This window comes from Lytechinus variegatus, chromosome 8, assembly GCF_018143015.1.
Source record: "Lytechinus variegatus isolate NC3 chromosome 8, Lvar_3.0, whole genome shotgun sequence".
Classification (NCBI taxonomy): domain Eukaryota; kingdom Metazoa; phylum Echinodermata; class Echinoidea; order Temnopleuroida; family Toxopneustidae; genus Lytechinus; species Lytechinus variegatus.
The window spans coordinates 24,417,339-24,437,794 of record NC_054747.1 but is presented as its reverse complement, the minus strand read 5'-3'; the positions used below and the strand labels follow the sequence as shown (position 1 = coordinate 24,437,794).

Genomic DNA, 20,456 nt, shown 5'->3' with positions numbered 1-20,456 from the left:
CCAGAAGAGTGCCGGGCGCAGCTCTATTGGAGACGGCCAATCAGCAGCCCGGACACCACTGGCAGGGACCAATCAGAGGCCAGGATTTGGTGCCATGCGGTGGGGGCTACGGCGGCATCGCCATCTTCTGGGAACCCCGGCAGATGTACTACAGAGGACCTTTTGGGAAACCCATTGATATTGTTGCTGTGTTTTACTACGTTTTACTGTTTTGCTTATTCATCCGTTGGACAAGTCTTGCGGTGAGTTGGCTTTATATTTATTCATTGTATGACTGGATGCATGAATGAATGCATCCCGTCTTGTTTTTTAGTGCATCTCATTGCTTGTTCGACTTGAGCAATCGAACAACATTATCATTAGTATAATAGTAAAAAATGTGAGAATAATTTTTGTATTCACCAGAGTGCTCAAAAACTTGAATTTTGGGCATATTTTTGTGTACGCCCTCTATTGGTGGAAAGTAATATGGCAAGAAAATTTTCATTTTTTGATCTCTATTTTTAATTAAGAAAAAATGATATAAAGAATCAAATTTAAATAAGAGCCAAGCAGTATGTATTAACAGGTCTAATGGAAACTGTCTGTGTAAAAAATCAAGCATTTTCCCCAAAGAAAAAGAGAAAATAAGCCAAACATTGCCACCCTTATTTTGTCAAACATGGTAACTGAGAACAAACCTTGTTCATTGAATGAGTGCTATAGGCCTACATGTAATAACCTTGAGTGATTCATAGAATGAACCGCCCCGATGCCACCCCCTTTTCACTAGTTTTCAGCATTTCTTTTTTAACAAATGATTAACAATTTCTATCCCCTCCCTCCCACTTCCCCTACAATCAAGCAATCTTACCTTTTAATTTTATTGGAACTGGCAGCCAAAGTCATATTATTATTAAAAGGCGAATGGGAAGATTTCTAAATAATCCAAAGAGCGTCCGGAGGGTGTATGGCAGGCTGTTTGTCATCTTTAGCTCTATTTCCAGTTTTCTTTCAAAGAAGGGCGGCGTGGCAGTTACCGGTATGCTGCGCACTGATGCGGGAATTTCAGTTGGTGTCGTGAGGGGGGGGGGGTCACTAAATACTGCTCACTGAAAATTATGGAGGTTTTTTTTACGCGACTGTTAAAGGACAAGCCCGGGGGGGCCACTTACATTGACGAGTGGATACCATGCGCGACCAAAAAAACACGTAAAAAGGATGTCTTTTTCACGATAGGGCACGTTACGTACGTAACGTGATAAGGGTGTCAAAAACACAAAAATAATGAAAAAAGGGTATCTATTTCGCTAGGAAAATTACGTGTTTAGGGTCGAATTTGCGGGGATGATAAAACAAAATTAAAATGTTTTATAAAGGATGTCCTTTTTGCCCCAACACTACGTGTTTAGAGTCCGATTTGAGCGAGGTGTAGAAGGTGGGGTCGTACTAAACCAAATAAGGTAAAGCCGACGACCGAAGGACCCGTAACAATAAAACATTCCTGTACTTGTTTAGGGGTTCATTTCAGGGAATATTTGCCAAGAGTATCGTTTTGTTTCCAATACTTGTTAAGGGTATGGTTTCACACGCCAATACTTGTTAAGGGGTGCATTTTCAGAATATGGAAATTACGTGTTTAGGGTGCTTTTCGAGACCCCATGGTCGCGCATGGTATCCACTCGTGAATGGAAGTGGCCCCCCCGGGAGGACAAGTCCACCCTAACAAAAACTTGATTTGAATAAAAAGAGAAAAAATCAACAAGCATAACACTGAAAATTTCATCAAAATCGGATGTAAAATAAGAAAATTATGACTTCGCTTCATTCACAAAACAGTTATATGAACGAGCCAGCTACATCCAAATGAGTCGATGATATCATTCACTCACTATTTCTTTTGTTTTTTATTGTTTGAAATATGAAATATTTTTATTTTCGTCATTGTCATGTGAAATGAAGTTTCATTCCTCCCCGAACACGTGGAATTCCATTATTTTAACATTTTGTGCTTAAGTTAAGGCAAGGAGGTCCTAATCATCAAATTCGTAAAAATTGAAATATTGTATAATTCAAACAATAAAAAACAAAAGAAATAGTGAGTGAGTGACATCATCGACTCTCTCATTTGGATGTAACTGGCTTGTTCATATCACTATTTTGTTAGAAATAAGCGAAACTTTGAAATGTCATAACTTTCTTATTTTACATCCGATTTTGATGAAATCTTCAGCATTGTGCTTGTCTGATTTTTCTCTATTGATTCAAATCAACATTTTTCTGAGGTGGACTTGACCTTTAAAGGGGAAGTTCACCCTGAAGAAAACTTTGTTGTAAAAATAGCAGAAAAAATAGTAAAAAATATTGGTGAAGGTTTGAGGAAAATCTGTTAAAGAGTAAAAAAGTTATTAGAGTTCAAAATTTGGGATTTGTGACGTCATAAACGAGCAGCTGCCCCATGTGTTATGTAATATAAAATGTATGAATTTCAAATTTTGTATGGTTCCTGATGACTTAATTTTGTTTTCTTTTCATGATCGGGTGTGAAATGATTTGTCTATTGATATACAAAAGTTACAGTGAAAACCATTTTCAATTTTCTGAGAAAATGACATTTCATTGATTTTTTACCATTCGCTATGTAGGAATGCTGCTCGCATATGACGTCACAAATCAAATAACTGAAATTCTAATAACTTTTTAATTATTTGATGAATTTTTCTCAAACCTTCGGCAATATTTTTTATTATTTTTTCTGCTATTTTTACAATAAACTTTTTGTCAGGGTGAACTTCCCCTTTCAGAAAGAACGAATGCCTGTGAGCAAGCAACCATGACTGCTTAAGGTTTTTTCCGATACATCATAATGAAGATAGGCCTATGCCTTATGGGCACTGTTAGCGCACCACTTGGGAATCGAACCGGGTCACCGCAATACGAAACCCCCGGTAAACCGACATGAGCTATATCGCGCCTCCCCTATCATGATAATTACGCGTCCCCCAAAACGTATAAAATTTTGGTCTGTTTTCATTCCATCGGGAGCGAGATAATTATCCCCCGGTGGGGGGGGGGGGACTCGACCAAAAAAGTGGTAGGGGTGTGACTCGGGCTAGACAAGGGGGCCTTCTTTTTTTTCTCGATAAGAAGAAAATGCTATGCCTTGCGGAGTGGCTTTCTTTGTTCTTTTTCTCAACTTAGACAAAAATATGCCTTGGAACGAAAATTTGAGTGTAAAAATGGGGTCCCCTCCGCGGCACATACCCACTATACTGAGTGCCCTACCTCCCCCTGGGGGCCTTATACCCTTAGCAGGCCGCAAAATAATGGAAGAACGTTTTATCATAAGCTCACCATTCTCTAATAGGAGGCAATGGGGCAAGCAGATACTATATTTCAAACTAGTAGGCCTATCGCTCGATCACCCTCCTCCGCAAATAAAATGATCTCAGTCGATGACTCTGCATGCTATGATTATGAAAGTCGATCGCGTAACTATAGATCTTTGTCATTCTTTAGGGCCTATAGTTTCTTCTGTAATTTTTAGTTTCTCTTTAATGAAGTCGTTTTGCTTAATTACTATACAACGCAGTAGGCCTATTGGTTTAGTTACAATCGGTGGAATGGAAATTAACGCTTCCAATTATTTGATTGGACTTATTGTTTTCTTCTGCATTAATAACATATAGAATGCATTAAGGTGTACATAACAAACATATTGGTAATTGATTTTTGGCATGAATCATAAAGAAAAAACTAGCAAAAAAAATCGTTCTAAATAAAATAAGATCTATCACCAAAAAAAAAATATTAACGGTTTGCAGGAGGATTGTCATTGTAAGCAAATTGCTTGGGAAAAAATGACAATCCCGGGAAAACTAATTAAATTAATAAATACAGTTATAAAGCAGAACGGAAATGTTATTTTGTTCATGATGTTATAATGATGAAGATGGAGATGATAAGAATGCGGTTGATGGTGATAATGATGAAAATGAAGGCCATGGAGCTAATAAAATGGACTTAACATTTGCCTTAAATGAGTAGAAAGATGAACATCAGATAGATGATCTGGTAAAGAGTTCCATGCATACTCGGGACCGTGATGTCATCTCTGTGTATTGAAGCAATTTGCATGATTTGGGGTTAATCAAATGACAATTTGAAAAGTTCCGCGTAGGGTAGGCCCTATAAAAATGAATTCATTGTATAAAAATTGTGGAATGAAGGTGGAAGTTCAAAACTTTAATTTTAAATACTGTTAGGATATTTAGTTTATGGAATAATGCATGGGTTTGTGTGTGATAAATATTGCGAATCAATACGAATTCGAACAGTTTCTTCTGTTTGTCATTAATTTTAGTTTTTGCGCAGGTTGCCCAAACTATATTGCAGTATGATATGTAGGGTATAATTGATGAATTTTGTAGTGTGACTATAGGGAAATATGTGGAATACTGTTTTTCATTTTGTAAAGTACCATGACGTTTCTCGAGATACTATAGGCCTAGTCGGTATAGATGCAATTAACGTATGTGTTAGTTCCATTTTAAATTTCCATTTAAGTAACGCCTAAAAATTTGCATTAAAAAATATCATTGATGTTTTCATATTTTTGACTTGATAGGAAATTTAGAATGAGAGCTATTTTGCTGTTATAATGACGTATTATATATTTTTAAATTATCCTATAGGGGAAACTGGGCTCAAACTGGAGCGTCGTGGCCTATAGTGGATTAGTCTCTGGACTTTGAAACAGAGGGTCGTGGGTTCAAATCCCAGCCATGGCGTAATTTCCTTCAGCAAGGAATTCATCCACAGTGTGCTGCACTCGACCCAGGTGAGGTAAATGGGTACCGGCAGGAAGTAATTCCTCAAAAAGCTGTGTGCACCGAGAAAAGTAGCCTAGCTTAACCGGGTAATAATAGCAGGGCACGCTGGGAGAACAGTTTTCGGAACTGAAGTGGCTACCCTTGGTAAATATACCTTTATTATTATTATTATTAAACTCCAAATCTAGATCCAAAACATCTTGATTCCTCATCATTTTAAGATAATTTTTTTTATAAAACTTCCACATTTTAGCGAGTCAGTTATGATTGAGATACTAAGACTTTCCTAATTTTCTTTAAATCATTTCATTTTTATTTTATTTTTCACACGATATAACCCTCAGATTTCTTACTGGCTTTTCTGTAGCTCTCACATGCCACTCCTGATTCCGAGTTTCAGATCATTCACTTCCCCCTCCCCCATTCTCACCGTCTCCCCCTCTCTCTTCCCCTCTCTCCCTCCCTCCCCCCCCCCCCCCCCCCCTCTCCCTCTCCCCTTCTCTTATCCCTCTCCGAGTCTAACAGCTAAACCGATAGTTTCATCTCCATTTTCATATTCTATCTTGTGCTATTACATTGTATGAGATTTGTTTGTATTAAAATTTATATTACTTTGATTTTAGTTTTAACTAAGATATCAATAATGAGCTCATAAACCTTTTTAATACCTACATGAGGACACTAGTGTCGCTTAAAGGCATGTAGGAAACTATAACAAATCCGTCAATTCGCAAATACCGCCTGCACAAAAAAGGAAACTATATTATGGAATGAAGAAGAGAAAAGAGAGAAAATTGAAATAAAAAGCACAACAGTCGAAATAGGAGACAGAGAAAGTGTGAGAGGAAGGGAGAGACAGGGAGAAAATACATTTTTTTTTGCATTTCCTGTCCTTTTCTTATAACAACTATTTGCTAGATTATTACAATTTCAGAAGGAGGAAGAAAACGGAAAAAGACGAAGAAGAAGCAGAAGAAGAAAAGGAAGAAGAAAAAGAAAAGGGAAGACTATAGAAGAGGAAGGACGAAGTAAACCGTCATGAATATCTATAAGATCATTTTACTACCACTGTCATTATCACCAATTTTATCACCATCATCATTATTATTGTCATCATCATCATTATCATCTTTATTGTCACCATCATCACCTCTTTGTCATTATCATCATCATCATCTTTGTCATCATGCATCATCATCATCCTTATTGTCATCATCAGTGTCATCCCCAACATCATTTTCATCACAACCATTCTTATCTCCGTTATCTTAATGATCTACATTTTCATCTCAATCATCTTCAGCATCATCATTGTAAACAGCGTAGTCATCATCATCATCACCACCATCATCGTCATCATCACCATCATCATCGTCATCATCATCGTCATCATCGTCATCATCACCATCATCACCACCATCATCATCGTCATCACCACCCTCATCATAATCATCACCATCATCATCATCGTCATCATGTTAACTATTATCATCATCACCATCATCTTAAAAATCATCATCATCACCATCATCATCGTCATCACCACCATCATCATCGCCATCGTTATCATCATCATCACCACCATCATCACCACCCTCATCATCATTAACTTAACTGTCATCATCATCATCATCTTAGACTTAGCAATCATCTTCATCGTCATCATTTATTGTGGAGCGTATTGTGGTCTAGTGGATTAGTCTTCTGACTTTGAAACAGAGGGTCGTGGGTTCGAATCCCAGTCATTGCGTAATTTCCTTCAGTAAATTCATTGAATGCTTGAGCGCCTAGGCAGCTCAGCTAAAGCCGGGGTAAAGATAATAGCAGGGACCGCTGGTAGACAGCTGTCAGGGCATTTAGCATAACAATTTAGCAGAGCATTGCTTTATAATTTCACATGCAATACACAAGAAGAGTGAATGTATAATCACTTTGTATTTATATTGATCACTAGAGATTATTTTATTGTTTTAATTATGTCAGTCATTGTTATACAGTTATCAGTCGCGACAACAAATCATGACAATGAAAATCAGTATTGGGATAACTACCATACACAAGATTAAACCTAAATCAATTTCATTTCATTTCACTTCGATTCCATTTCGTTTGTTTCTACAATAACAGCAAAATTGAATTTCGCGTCTCAAAATTATTATTAAAATTACACTTTAGATTGATTATGAAATATAACAATTCAATATACATATCAAAGTAGTTGAATAATTACGAACAAGCTAATTTGAGTAATTTGACAACTATATTGTGGAGTAAAACTGACCCCCCCCCCTGCACATAATTATAATGTGAATCAGAATCACATCAATCGAAAACCGGCAAAAATCCATGGGGGGGTGGTAAATTATAGTTTACCCCGTCCCATTAAATCCTTATATAGAAAATGATGAAGTGGACATGTATTATCTACATCATACCCCTTTTTGGATAGCGATCCCCCACCCCTCCCGCTTCTCATTAATCTAAGAATTCTGACATCACTTTGACTAAACATACACATGATAAAATCAGTTCTACAAAAGGCCTCTTATGTGTCCAGAATATACAGAAATGCGACAAAAATATATATACATAATTAATAAAGAGCCTCTTAACTGTCTATACGCGAATATGGACAAGAATTTTTTGTAATGTACATTACAGATAGGAGTAATAGAAGCCGAGTATACCCTGCTAGGCAAGTTACCTTCTGAAAATCGAAGAAAAAAAATGAATGAGTTCAATGAAAGAGTTATTGATTACCACATAACTTAGTACTCTAAAAGCAAAGTGTACATTCAGGTACAACGGTCTCAGATTTTTTTCTTTTTTAGCTAATGGGATTTTGCGCTTGTTCTTGCTCTCTTCGCCAAGCAGTTCATAAATGCATTTGTTTCTTTTCTGGGTACACATTATCATACACACTAATTCCCGTATTTTATCAGATATTGCATCTAAATATACAAGGTGTGTGAACCTTGAATAGTAATCCCTTTCAGCAGCTTCAAAGCTATCCCGGGATGAACACATTCTGTGTATCAGTGCGAGGTGCCATGGTGAAGTAATTTGAAATTTAACTTATATACATTAAAAGTGAATGTGCACCGTGCAAGTAAAAACGGCCTCTTGGTTTCAGCATAAGAGACCCAACAGGACGCTATGATTATTGAAGTTATTCATAAACGAACGAGAAATATATATTATTAAATTCATCCTGTTCTCAGTTTAAAATGCAAACAAACACATTTGATTACTTTGTATATTTAATGTTAGAAATTATATTTTTTTAAAATGGTCAAACGCAGCATAGGAAGATTATAGTAAAGTAATTAAGGCATCTATTTCAGAATATTGACTCTTGTCTTACCATTCACCCTACCCCTCTCCTGCCCCCTCCCCCTTAATTCTCTCCCAACTATCATGACTATAGAATGTGATTCGCGATCACTCTTCTGGCAATCCCGGAGAAACTTGCCTCCCTTCATCAGATCGCAGTGGTCCCTAATCAATGAGAAACGAGAAAAGTATTTAGGTAAATAAAGAGATTTATACAAGTGACAACATCCATAACATTGTATAATTTTGAAGTGAAATATCATTGAATTGACTAATAGAGGGGATCAAATATTAATTGATTTTTCAAAACTTTTTGAGGTTTATAACACTTTTCGGACATAGTGTCACTCGCACATCCACGCTAACGTTGGCTAAAATTGCCCCCTCCCCATCCTATACACACAGAGACCTCCATGTCATAGAGGAGACAAAGGCGGGGATAGGAAAATAAAGATAAGCGCCGTATACTTACTATCTCGGACATTTCTTCATCGCGTGTCTCCGACCCCGAAGTGTCGGGAGCAGTGTCCAGTCCCACTCCGAAGTTTCTTTCTTCCTGAGGCTGCACACCCACTGCCAAGACCTCTTTTTCTTCCTTAAAAATTGTAGAAAGCATTTACAATGTAAATGATGAGAAGAAGGGAAGATTATTTTATTTGTGAGGGAAAATAGAAATTTACTTTATTTCCTTTCTCCCGTCATATTACATTCACACAAAAATGAAGATGAAACAGGTGGAATTGAAATAGCATTCATGCATAGGCCTATATTGAGTTAACAGCCATAACAAAGAACATACCAAATTTTGTATAAGTGGAATGATTAATTTAATATAACATTTCGATAAGCCTATGTTAGTAACACTTGTCTGACTGTTGTGTGTGTGTGTATTTGAGTTTTGTCAGACGTGTTACACGTCTGACAAAACTCAAATACACACACACACACATCAGATATAATTATTCACGTCTGGGACCGACCTTTAACGTCACCATCGTGACCAGGGATCGAACCACTGCATCACTTTGTAACTTCCCCACATATATAGCAATTGGATTACAGGCTCACGCCACAACGCCCAGTTGGTCAAAGTGTTAAAATAGCACATAGAGGGCAGCATTCACATTTAGCAATTATGTTCTTGAATGTAATGGATATTCCTTTGCTTGGCTGAACCAAAGAATTGACTTTATATCTAGTTTTAAGAAACGACTACTTCAAAGACTAAAAGATCAATTTTGTCAAGGATGGTCTTCAGATATTAATAGCTCCAGTTCATGCTCGAACTATCGTATCTTCAAAACTACCCATAAACTAGAGAAGTACTTGATAACTCTTCCCCCCTCTCTTTTCTATTATTTATGCAAATTTAGAACTGGCAATTCCAGAATACCAATTGTGACTGGTAGATATGACAATACTGAAAGGATAAATAGAGTATGTACTTTGTGCAACTCCGGAATAGGAGACGAGTTCCACTACATTTTTATTTGTAGTAAGTTTGAACAAGAAAGAAACTCACTTCTTGGTACTCATTTTATAAATTATGACAATATTCACAAAATGTATTCTCTCTTTAATTCTACGGAAATACCAATCATTAAAAACCTGGCTGCCTTCACCAAATTGGTGATAAATGCATTTAAATAACTTAATAAGTACATGTGTATAACCGTGATATTACACATACTGTTTTAAATGAAGTTTTCAATTTTATTTGTTAAGTAGATCATTATGTTAAAAAAAAAAAAAAAAAAAAAAAGCTGTCTAGTTTGATGGAACAGCACTCAGTTTTATAGTTATCACTCTTTATGTATCTTGCCATGTTTATTATCGTTTATACTTCACTTGTCATGCTGCTGTGAATGACCCCTGAGCCCACCCACACATGACCTCTCCACTATGACTATCATTGCTTGATTCCACATCGACCTCATGCTCCAGTGTGGAAGGTATGAGTGGGCTGCCTCAGAGGTTATGTTATTTCATTTGTTGTATCCTTGTACACCCCTTCGGGGTTTTATTTGAAGGATCGTTAATAAATTTGAAACTTGAAACTTGAAGTATTATCTCCATTCGACGCGTTATTCATTATGTTTTATATATTCAAATTTATATTATCATACTGTATGAAATAATTTTCTTAAACAAGAAGGATACTCTGTAAATGCAAAGGAGCTAATCTTGTCCATTAATAATCACGCTCCTCCTAGGGCATGCAGAGTTAGATTAGAGACCAGTTGTAATGGAGTGAGATTTCGGTCTTTCAAAAGTGAGTTTTCACCCCTTTTTTAGGAGTGAAAGTGTGCATTTATTTCCAGTTTCACTCTAAAAGAGATGAAAATTCACTCTTGAAAGACCGAAATCTCACTCCATTACGACTGGTCCCCTCATCTCACTCTAAGAGGGGCGTGATTATAAGGGACCAGATTAGCTTCTTTGCATTTACAAGTACTCACCTTCATTTTCAGCACGATTTCTACTTCATTTTTATGAACAGAAAATGAGATCTTAGTCGTGCTGGATGGATCGATTTCAAGATGGAAACCCGGACCCTTCATTGATATCTAGCAAAATATAAACAAAGAAAAATACTGATTAAAAAATTTGATAAAAAACAACCAAACCAATATACCCGTCCCTCGACAAATCTCACATGAAAACAGAGAACAAACCAACAGAGAAATTAGAATTAAGCTTATGGAACTATCTCCAAATCGGTAAGTTCAAAGTGATTTTTAACAACTGATTAATTTCAGCAAAACGAATTCTTCATATCACTGCCTTTAGTGCCTTATCCTCTCTTATTCTGACGATAAAATTCTTTATTTTTTTACCTTATTTTCATCGTTGTCTCTGTCACTGGGGTAGGTGTTACGGTGCTGAGTTGACATTTCTATGCATGAAATGGAGAAAAATAAGTTTTATGAAATTTTCCTTCAATGAAGTTCTTTATTCTCCAGAATAATGCAATGTAATACATCAAATAACTCGTAAAAACACTTTTCTGCCCTATAATTATGATCTGTCCCAATTAATTTGTTCTCTCTCTTCTCACCACATCAAAGCTAAATTTGTACTAAACTTATTTCTAATGAGTTATTAATTAGCTATCCAACCATGTTTCTGTTTCTGGTTCTGTTTATGGTAACTCCCGTAGGAACTCGGCAGGACAGCATTTTGCTGGTAAACGTTTGTATATATAACCAATTACCCGGGAAACAATTTAACGTCTAGGTTAATAAGTCATAATGGCTGACCTTATAGACGACAGATATTACTCTAGGGCCTTTTTATCAAAGTGGTGACAATGGCAGAGTGGGGATTCGAACTCACAATCTTGTGAGTGTGAGTCCAATGTTCTAACCACTGGACCACACGACCCGTGTAATATTATCCCACCATTTACACCGTGTAATAGTGTTATACCGGTTGGGTGTTTCATAAAGCTGTTCGTACAAACTTTAAGAACGACTGCTCAACCTTTCTTTTTGTAAATGGTTTACACCGTAGGCGATGGTTTAGCGCATAAGAAGGATCGCCAGTCGTTCTTAAAGTCGTTCTTAAAGGTATCGTTTAACTTTGTGAGCAGCCAATTTAAAAAAATCTCAAACCAAGATGAAACATGTATTAGAACTAATAAACCCTGAAAACAACCATTATTGAGAATAAAAAGCGAAAACTACAAGGTAAACCCCGATTGTGTAAATGGGCGTCTTATAGAAACCTAAAAAGTACACATAATTGTATGGGATGAAATTAAGATGGTGTTTCCGGTCACTTTATATTTCAATTTTTGAAGCACTAAATAATTATTTTCAAACGCAATTTTTTCTGGGCTTCATTTTTATAACATATCACAGACACATGTGACAAGTGTGACCTTCTAGCTCAGATTTTTTAAAAGTCAAACCAATGTTAACCAATCACTTAAACTTACGAACAGCTTTATGAAACACCCACCAGTTTGATTATTTTTGGGGTCGATTTGTCTCTTCTCTATATTTTCCTTATTTTTATTTAAAAAGGGTCAGTGTAACAATTATACATTTCAAACTCTATCAATCTATCCCGTGATATGATTTTTCTCTTTTGCCGAATACAATACTACATCGTGTCGCATTTGATTTTTCGTTGTTAAGAGGGCATACGAAGATCAAAGTCCATTTCAATACACCAAACATGCCAAAGGAAGACATTATGTTGTACATACAACGCAGCTCTGTAATACATACTGTATAACGGGATCATTTGCACTGCAAGTAAATTGTTAATAACATATAATGTACGATTTCTTCTTCATTCGGAGTCATCATATAAATTGGAATAAAATCAATAATAAGGTAATATAATGTGTTTTGTTTTAGTAAACATTTTATAAATTATTATCAGATTATTTCGCCTTAATCTATCTGGTTATGTTGATAATAAAATGCCTTTGTTACATTAACTCGTTTTCCCCAGACAATCTCACTTTGATTTGAATGATAATGATTTCCATTGCACTGTACATAGACCAAGTGAACAATCATGAATTCATGGCCTTGACTGTATGAAAGAGGCAGGTACTTTTTTTGTCAATGCACCCCATCAAAACAAAATTTACAATCATAATCATAATAATTATATATATTTTAAAGGAAATTGTTCATTAGGTTATTGAAGAGAATCTCACTAGTCGCACACACCCTGCACGTTATAGCAGTGGTGTATTGAGTAACATGTTTTTTTTTGGGGGGAGGGGGGCAAGACACGACGAATGAGGCAAAATGTCTATCTAAAAAAAACAACAACAACAACAACTGTGAGAGGGCGAAGCGAGAGAGAAAGAGAGTTTGAGATAAAATACAAAAGATGACACCTTTTTTGTTCCATTCCTTTGCATTTCTCCTTTTTTATCCTTGGTCGTGTATTTTTTTGTGGGGGGGGCTCCAAGGCCCGACGACCCTCATAATGAACACAAGTCGGTTATTCTAAACACCTATTTAAACTGTTAAAAACTACAAAACTACAGAGTGTGTTGTATGAAACTTAAACAAGGTTTTATTTTTTATTCTGTAAATTAAGGACACTCTATATTGGGACAAACGAAAATATCTTCATGCATGACTAAGAAGTTTATGATTAGCAGGCAATTGTTTGATTGTAATTGTACGTATTGTTTTTTATTGTAATTGCAGCAATCTAGATTATGATTGGTGACTTTTACGAATAATGACCTCTGCTTCATTTATTAAATGCTGCTTTTTTTTAGAGTGGTGTGTATATGTAAGCCGCAGACCAGTATTTTAACGCTCAAATTAGTATTCAAATGCATAGCACATTTCTCATCCCCCCCCCCAAAAAAAAAATGATCACCGTTTAAAAACTTTTTTTTCGTCGCCTCTTCGTTTCAAAGAGAGTCGCCTTATACTATGTGAATTCGGTTCGCACGCTACACGCACGCAGAGAGATGTACTATAATCATAGAGATATGACACAATCTATGATTATAATGGAGGGGGGGGGGCTTCATCTTCATGATTCACCCTTACCGTGTGGCGTACCAAGGGTTTTCTAAAGAGGGGCCAATTCGTCCGCCAAAAAATTTGACAAGCAAAAAAATAAGTAAATAAAAAGGGTCTTCAAGTTCAAAAGAGGGGGCCACTTGTGGCTCGTCAGGGATCATTTGTGTCTCGTCAGGGGGGGGGGGGGGTGGGCAGGGGTACGTCCCTTGCATGAGTTGTGACTCTTCAGGGCAGGGGGAAGTCTGTCGCCCCTGCCCCCCCCCCCCTTGGTGAGCTAGTGCCCCTACCATGCCTACCATACACTCGCACTACGCGCGCCAGAGCCGATCGAAACGCAGAGTTACATCGTTACTTTCCAGAGGCCATCGTTGTCACCGAATCACAAACAATTTACATATACAGTGCGTATCAAAAAAAGTTTACACTTTGAAAAAGCCCTGGGAATTTAAAAATATACAACGTGTGGGTAATATTTTCACATATAATCTTGGGTTTGGGTCTCATCTATCCAATGAAAGTAAAAGTTTTGACAGAATGTTACACTTGAGTGAGCACTGTCCATTTTTGTAAAGCTCGCTGAAACCTGTTTGCGCAGAAATGCTCGTTTTCACGCTGTGTCAAGGGGAAAGGGCGAAATCAAACTTACCCTGCGAAACATTTCTCATACATTTCCCATTGCACTTTTTGTCAATTGTAATAAATGGATACATTCAAGCATTTTGTAACAATTTTGCCCCCAAATTGAAATTTCAACACTAAGTAAGCACAACCTTTACCCTTTTTGTGCCAGCTGAATCTTAGGACATAACTAAGTCTGAACAAAAGTTTATATCAGACTTCTCCAGCATTTTTTCACTAAGTTTTTATCATTTAAAGGGGGTTTACATTTCATTTTTCATGTAATACTTGTTTTTCCACACTTTTCCAAGCTTGACAATGATTAACAAAAGGAAAATCAAGCTTAAGCCATTTCATGAAAATCATGGCTCAGTGTAAAGTGAATATCGTCACGATGGCCTTGGTGTGTGGGGGAGTGGGGTAGGGCGCAATGCACTCTTCGAAGTGTTTTGGGCGAGGAAACAAGTTAAAAAGGTAAAAGATATCTTCAAATCAATTTTACTAGCTAAATTCAACGTGTTCTTCATGATTAAAATCTACTTTTATTCACAAAACTATTTCAAAGTTCTGCGCAAATCATTTTTCACTAACTTTTCAAAAGTAAGCGGTGCTCACTCAAGCGGAAATATTTTTCGACAGTTACATCGTCATTTGCTTAAATGGATCTGTACCAATGTTAAAATGTCTAAAATTCTTCAGGATATAACAAATGTATAATTTTACAGGATTTTTTCCAAGTGTAAACTTTTTTTGATACGCACTGTATAGTTCCGAAGACCGTCTTTTTTCACGATTAGTCATCCTCAATGCCCCTCCCGCTTATCATTTTTGTTTATTCTTGCCCGCAACGTAACTGCAAAAAAATTGTGAATCAGTAGTTACAGTAGCGGACCGTGACCCGGAGGAGACAAAGCATTGGGGGGGGGGGCACTGCATTGTTTGTGAACAATGCCGTGCCCCCCCCCCCCAATGCTTTGTCTCCTCGGGGTCACGGTCCGCCTCTGAGTAGTAAACATTTAATGTATATAAGTAGAATTTATATTTTGTAAAATTATTTTTCGTTTTATTTTCCCAGTGGTTTTAACTTGTATTTTAATTTACTTGATTTATTTGGGTTCAATATAGATTTAAGAAATTTCACGCACTGCTAGCTTGCTTCGATTGAGTAAATCTAACTCAGTTCGGTAAAGATAATTATTACCTTTAAAATCATGTTGAATGTACTTATGTTTTTCACTTAACGCCTTATTTAAATAATGCATGAATATTCATTAAAGCAAGTAATTTTTTAAAAATATTTTTTTGAATAACTGTCATATCTATTTGTGTTTGAAATTGTTTTGGATCAGGGTGTGCTAATTACTGTATTCTTTTGTTCAATCAAAGGAAGTGCAACTTTAATTAGTCATTTAGCAGAAAATTTCAGATTTATTTTTAGGTTTTCGGAAAGTGCTTATATTATTCTCAATGTTTTATTTGTAAGAATGAAACGATCGCGTATAAATAACAATGTCAGTACCTATATATGTACAGGTAAGTGACAAAGCACTATACTTAATTTCTTTATTCTTTCATAATGAATTAAGTTATGGTGATTTAATTTTTTGATTAAAAATGGATGCAAAGAAAATAAATAAATTTTACTTAAAACTGCCAAACTCATAAATACTTGAAAAAATTAAGGCATTTTTGCCACGATTTTATTGAGTAATTTCAACAATTTATTTTTGTACAAGCCCTCCCCCTCCGTCCGCTGGCTACCCTTTCCAGGTATTACGACTAGCGGCCCTTCGTTAAATTATGACTCGTGATTTTCTTTTCCTGTAATGACTCGTGGTCATTATGAATAGCAGGTTGACTCCGAGGATAGGTGGGGTTATAACGTATATTTGTCAATCCATTTTCTATCCAAAGCGCACAACCGAGGGAGTGAAGCGAACGAGGTCATTACCTCGTTTTATTTTCTTTTGTCTGTCTCTGCAATTTTCTCTTTCCTTTCTTCCACTCTGCTTTTTATTTGCCCATCATTTTTTTTTTCTTCTCATGACACTCACTCAGAATTGATAATCATTCTATTTCTCCAGGACTCTTTCTTAAAGCAGGCCTTTGGGCACTGAAAGGATTACCCTGTTTTAAAATAAAACCGAATAAATAACTCTTTGTAATGCCTGAAAGAAAAATTGATGTTGCTGTGACTTAGTGATTTAATGAGCCTGACAAAACATGAAACATTCAGGATTGGAATCCTTATCATGGCGCCTACATAGCAAGGCACTTATCTGCATTTTTCTGTTCTCATACATGAACAAAAATGGAAATGTTTCATGCATAATATATCAAACGGTGCAATTTTTTTTTAATGATAATAATATGCAACATTTATCATGTTCATAATGTTAATACAATGTTTCTAAGCGCTGCGTACTATTACCCCTTGTTTTAGCACAGCTACTATTAGCACTTCTACTATTAAAGGTTACTCGAGCATTCAAGGAATTTCTTCCTACCTGGTACCCAGTCACAATACCTAGGTAAAGAGTTACAAATGTAGATAAACGCTTGCCTAAATACGCGAGTACCGTGGTTAGATTCGAACCCCGGACCTTTTGGTTCAAAGTCCAGAGATTTATCCACAACACCCTTTGTTTGGGTTATCAATCGATGTATTGCATGATCGATTATAATCATATAATAATTACCTGTCTTTAAAAACAGTGTTGGTTGATTTATATTGTAAGATGCACCATGGCTTGCATGGTTCAAAATGAATGAATTTAATGAATGATATTCCAAAACGAAATACTTTTCTGTATTCACTTTCTTGAATTTTTAAAAAGAAAACACCGGAGAGGATAAAAAGAGCACACTTTCTCCATAAATAATCGACCCTTGAAAATACCTTATATTTTTTTATTCAATGGTGCGCTTATAATTAGTGATGTGAATAAACCATAAGTATGAGATAAATTCATTTATAGAGGGGATAATTTTGTGTAAATCTTTCAAACATTTATAGCATACCTCTTTATTTCACACATATAAATTTTTTAAAATTAAATCTATTATTATGCTTAAGTTTGATATTTTTTCTGTTCACTCAGATTAATTCCTCAATATCTTTTAACCTTTTAATTCATAAGCGAACGGAAACTTGAAGTCTTTGAAATTTGCAGCAAAAACATTTCTTGGACAAATGTGAAATATTTCCGTTGCATTTGATGACCATGATAGCTCACTGATTATTTAGGATATATATATCAAAAGCATGCTTGAATCATCCCTTACACCACATTTAAAGGTATTGTTTAACTTTGTGAGCAGCCAATTTAAAAAATTCTCAAACCAAGTTTAAACATGTATACAAGTGCATGTATTAGACTTAATAAACCCTGAAAACAACCATTATTGAGAATGAAAAGCTAAAACTACAAGGCAAACCTTGTTTTTGTAAATAGGCGTCTTATAGACGCCTAAATAGTACACGTAAGTGTATGGGATGAAATTAAGATGGTGTTTCCGGTCACTTTAAATTTCAATTTTTGAAGCAGTAAATAATTATTTTTGAACGCAATTTTTTCTGGGCTTCATTTTTGTAACATATCACAGACATAGGTGACAAGTGTGACCTTCTAGCTCAGATTTTTAAAAAGTCAAACCAATGTTAACCAATCACTTTAAGTGTCAGTCTTAAAAAATAGAAAGGATTTTGAAAAAAGTGATAATTTTTGCAAACCCTAAGTAAAAGTATGGTGTACTCATGTCATGTTCTGTGATACAAATGCGCCCATACTTTTGAAAGAAAGTGAAAAGAAAATTGATCTTCGAAATGACGAGCTTTAATTTTCAAGATTTCCAAAGATATTTTCTAAAATGTCTTTTCCAAAATAGCTCACTGAAAGAAACTGTGAAGACTTATGATTTAGTTTTATCGGATGATCGGAATGAAAAATAGAGACCTTGAAAATTTAGGCAAGCATGCTTATTGGAAAAAAATAGTTTGGATGAAATTCTAAGTATAAACTGTAAAAATAAATGAAGTAAGGCTTACTTACTTAAGGATGAACCCTCTCTCGTCCAAGGCTTTCATGAAATGACAGGAATTCAAAGTGAAAATGCAATTCAAATACAAAAGCAATACTCACTGGCTTTGGAGATTAACTCATATTATAAACTCATTATATTGTGTAGCGACTACAAAAATATTTGCAAAAGAAGGGCGGTACTATGCGGCGAAAAGAGGTGAATCCTTTCCGATTGGGAACACGGCTGTGAGGACTTGGCCGAGAGCCAATTTGTATATATAGTAGTACCATATTCATCAGCACATAAGCTGGTTGATACTTTCATGTCAAATTGAGTGACATATCTGAAAGCCATATTTATTATAACAAATTTTGCTATGATATCTAAAACACTTTGATTAAAGCAGATCATTAATCAAAACTGGAGTTGAATTTCCAGTATATCCCGTGAACCATAACAATGTAATTCAAGGAGCGTGCTATTTATTTGCAACTTTTTTCTAATCGATCTTTTAATCGATCTATGGAAATGATATATGTGGAGGTGCCGTGGCCGAGTGGTCTAAGGCGCCTGGCTATACATGAAAAGTCCGGGGTTCGATCGCCGGCCGCGGCACCTATGCCCGTGAGCAAGGCATTTAAGCTACGATGCTCTTTTATCTTGCTTTCAAATAAATAGAAATGCTATATTCATTATTGGTAACTGGGTGTGCACTTGTTTAAAAAAAAAAAAAAAAAAAAAAAAAGATATATGCATTATTGGTAACTTGGTGTGCCCTTGTTTCTTGTTTATTAAAAAAAAAATCTATGACACAAAATCCAACCCCAGACAAGAAGGATTATAAGAATTTGGATGGTAAAGGGGGGGGGGTCTGGGGTTGATGGGTGTCTTAATTTCAGTCGGATAAATACCCGGGGGGGGGGCACTTACATTGACGAGTGGATACCATGCGCGACCAAAAAAAAAACACGTAAAAAGGATGTCTTTTTCAAGATAGGGCACGTTACGTACATAACGTGATAAGGGTGTCACAAACACAAAAATAATGAAAAAAGGGTATCTATTTCGCTAGAAAAGCTACGTGTTTAGGATCAAATTTTCGGGGATGATAAAACAAACTTAAAAAGTCATATAATTGCCCGAAACATTACGTTTTTAGAGTCCGATTTGCGCGATGTGTAAAGGTAAATCCGACGAACCGGCCTACGACCGACGGACCCGTGACATAACAATGAAATATCGCTGTACTTGTTTAAGGGGTGTATTTTCAGAATTTGGAAAATAGGTGTTTAGGGTGCTTTTCGAGACCCCATGGTCGCGCATGGTATCCACTCGTCAAATGGAAGTCCCCCCGGGATTTCTCTCTCTCCCTCTCTCTTTAGCCTCTTGTCGAGGCGCTGGCGGCTGCTTCCCGAGCGAAGCGTGTGTGGTGTGCCCACTAAGTTCATTCTGCGCGCAGAGCCGGTTCATGCTGCGTCGAAACGGTTCCGACTACATTCAGCAGATTGCGCGACTTTTTGTACCTTTGTCTATTTGGACGTAGAGCGAACAGAGTTTACGTGGTGGCCGCGTAGTGGCAGTACAGTAGACATGGACAGAGTTGTTGCCACGTTCGTTTGGTATCCGCTACGTCTATGAAGCTCTTGGTAGGTCTTTACTGCGTCTACGCTCGGTTCAGACGGCGCTTCCACTATACGCGGACTTTGGACATGTTCAAAGTCCACGTGGCGGAAAATTTGTCTCCGGAGATCATGAAGACTATGCCAAGTCAATAACAGTTCTCGCTACGCTCTCCGTACGCTGCAGCAGTTCTCACTGCGTCATGGTCATTTTTCTTTGACGTAGCGAGAGCTGCATGGACGTAGCGTTGGTGTAATGGGGGTATTAGGTGCGAAAAATGCATGAAACCTTTCATCTTGAAACACTTCTTTTCATCTTGAAACACTTCCTTTCATCAGGATAAACTTCCTTTCATCATGATATCCTGCCGTCAACATGACCTTAAGGGATCAAAAGATGTTTTTTATGCTACACTGCTTGTTTGTAAATAGATTTTGGTGGCAGCTATTCTTCCAAAAGTTTGTTGGGGAAACACACACACAACCTCCCTAGAATATTGCTTTTACAAAAGAAGGCATTGCGTGATATTTTCAACTTGTCCTGG

At 36.5% G+C, this 20,456-nt stretch overlaps 2 protein-coding genes across 3 annotated transcripts in view; both read right to left on the bottom strand.

The window, feature by feature from the left end:
* LOC121420212 (zinc finger protein 511-like) overlaps positions 1–981 on the bottom strand; it is a 30,689-nt gene extending 29,708 nt beyond the window's left edge. Inside the window, exon 1 of one of the 2 annotated variants that reach the window (XM_041614769.1) lies at positions 854–981. The gene's annotated coding sequence lies outside the window, so the exon portion shown is untranslated. The remainder of the gene's footprint in view (positions 1–853) is intronic. The other variant, XM_041614768.1, reaches the window with a different exon arrangement.
* Positions 982–6,784: 5,803 nt separating this feature from the next.
* Positions 6,785–11,063, bottom strand: LOC121420767. The gene is made up of 4 exons (XM_041615409.1): positions 10,982–11,063; positions 10,604–10,711; positions 8,617–8,739; positions 6,785–8,309 (listed from the first exon to the last, which is right to left on the bottom strand). Exons 1-4 carry the CDS (start codon positions 11,036–11,038, stop codon positions 8,253–8,255), a joined length of 345 nt encoding a protein of 114 aa, XP_041471343.1. The 5' UTR covers positions 11,039–11,063; the 3' UTR covers positions 6,785–8,252.
* Positions 11,064–20,456: the final 9,393 nt, after the last annotated feature.

Coding starts and splice junctions, on each gene's coding strand:
- LOC121420767 (XM_041615409.1), bottom strand. CDS start 11,038: ATGTCAACTCAGCACCGTAACACCTACCCCAGTGACAGAGACAACGAT. Junction 10,712..10,981: donor GAGACAACGATGAAAATAAG/GTAAAAAAATAA, acceptor ATATTTTGCTAG/ATATCAATGAAGGGTCCGGG. Junction 8,310..8,616: donor ATGAAGAAATGTCCGAGATA/GTAAGTATACGG, acceptor CTCATTGATTAG/GGACCACTGCGATCTGATGA.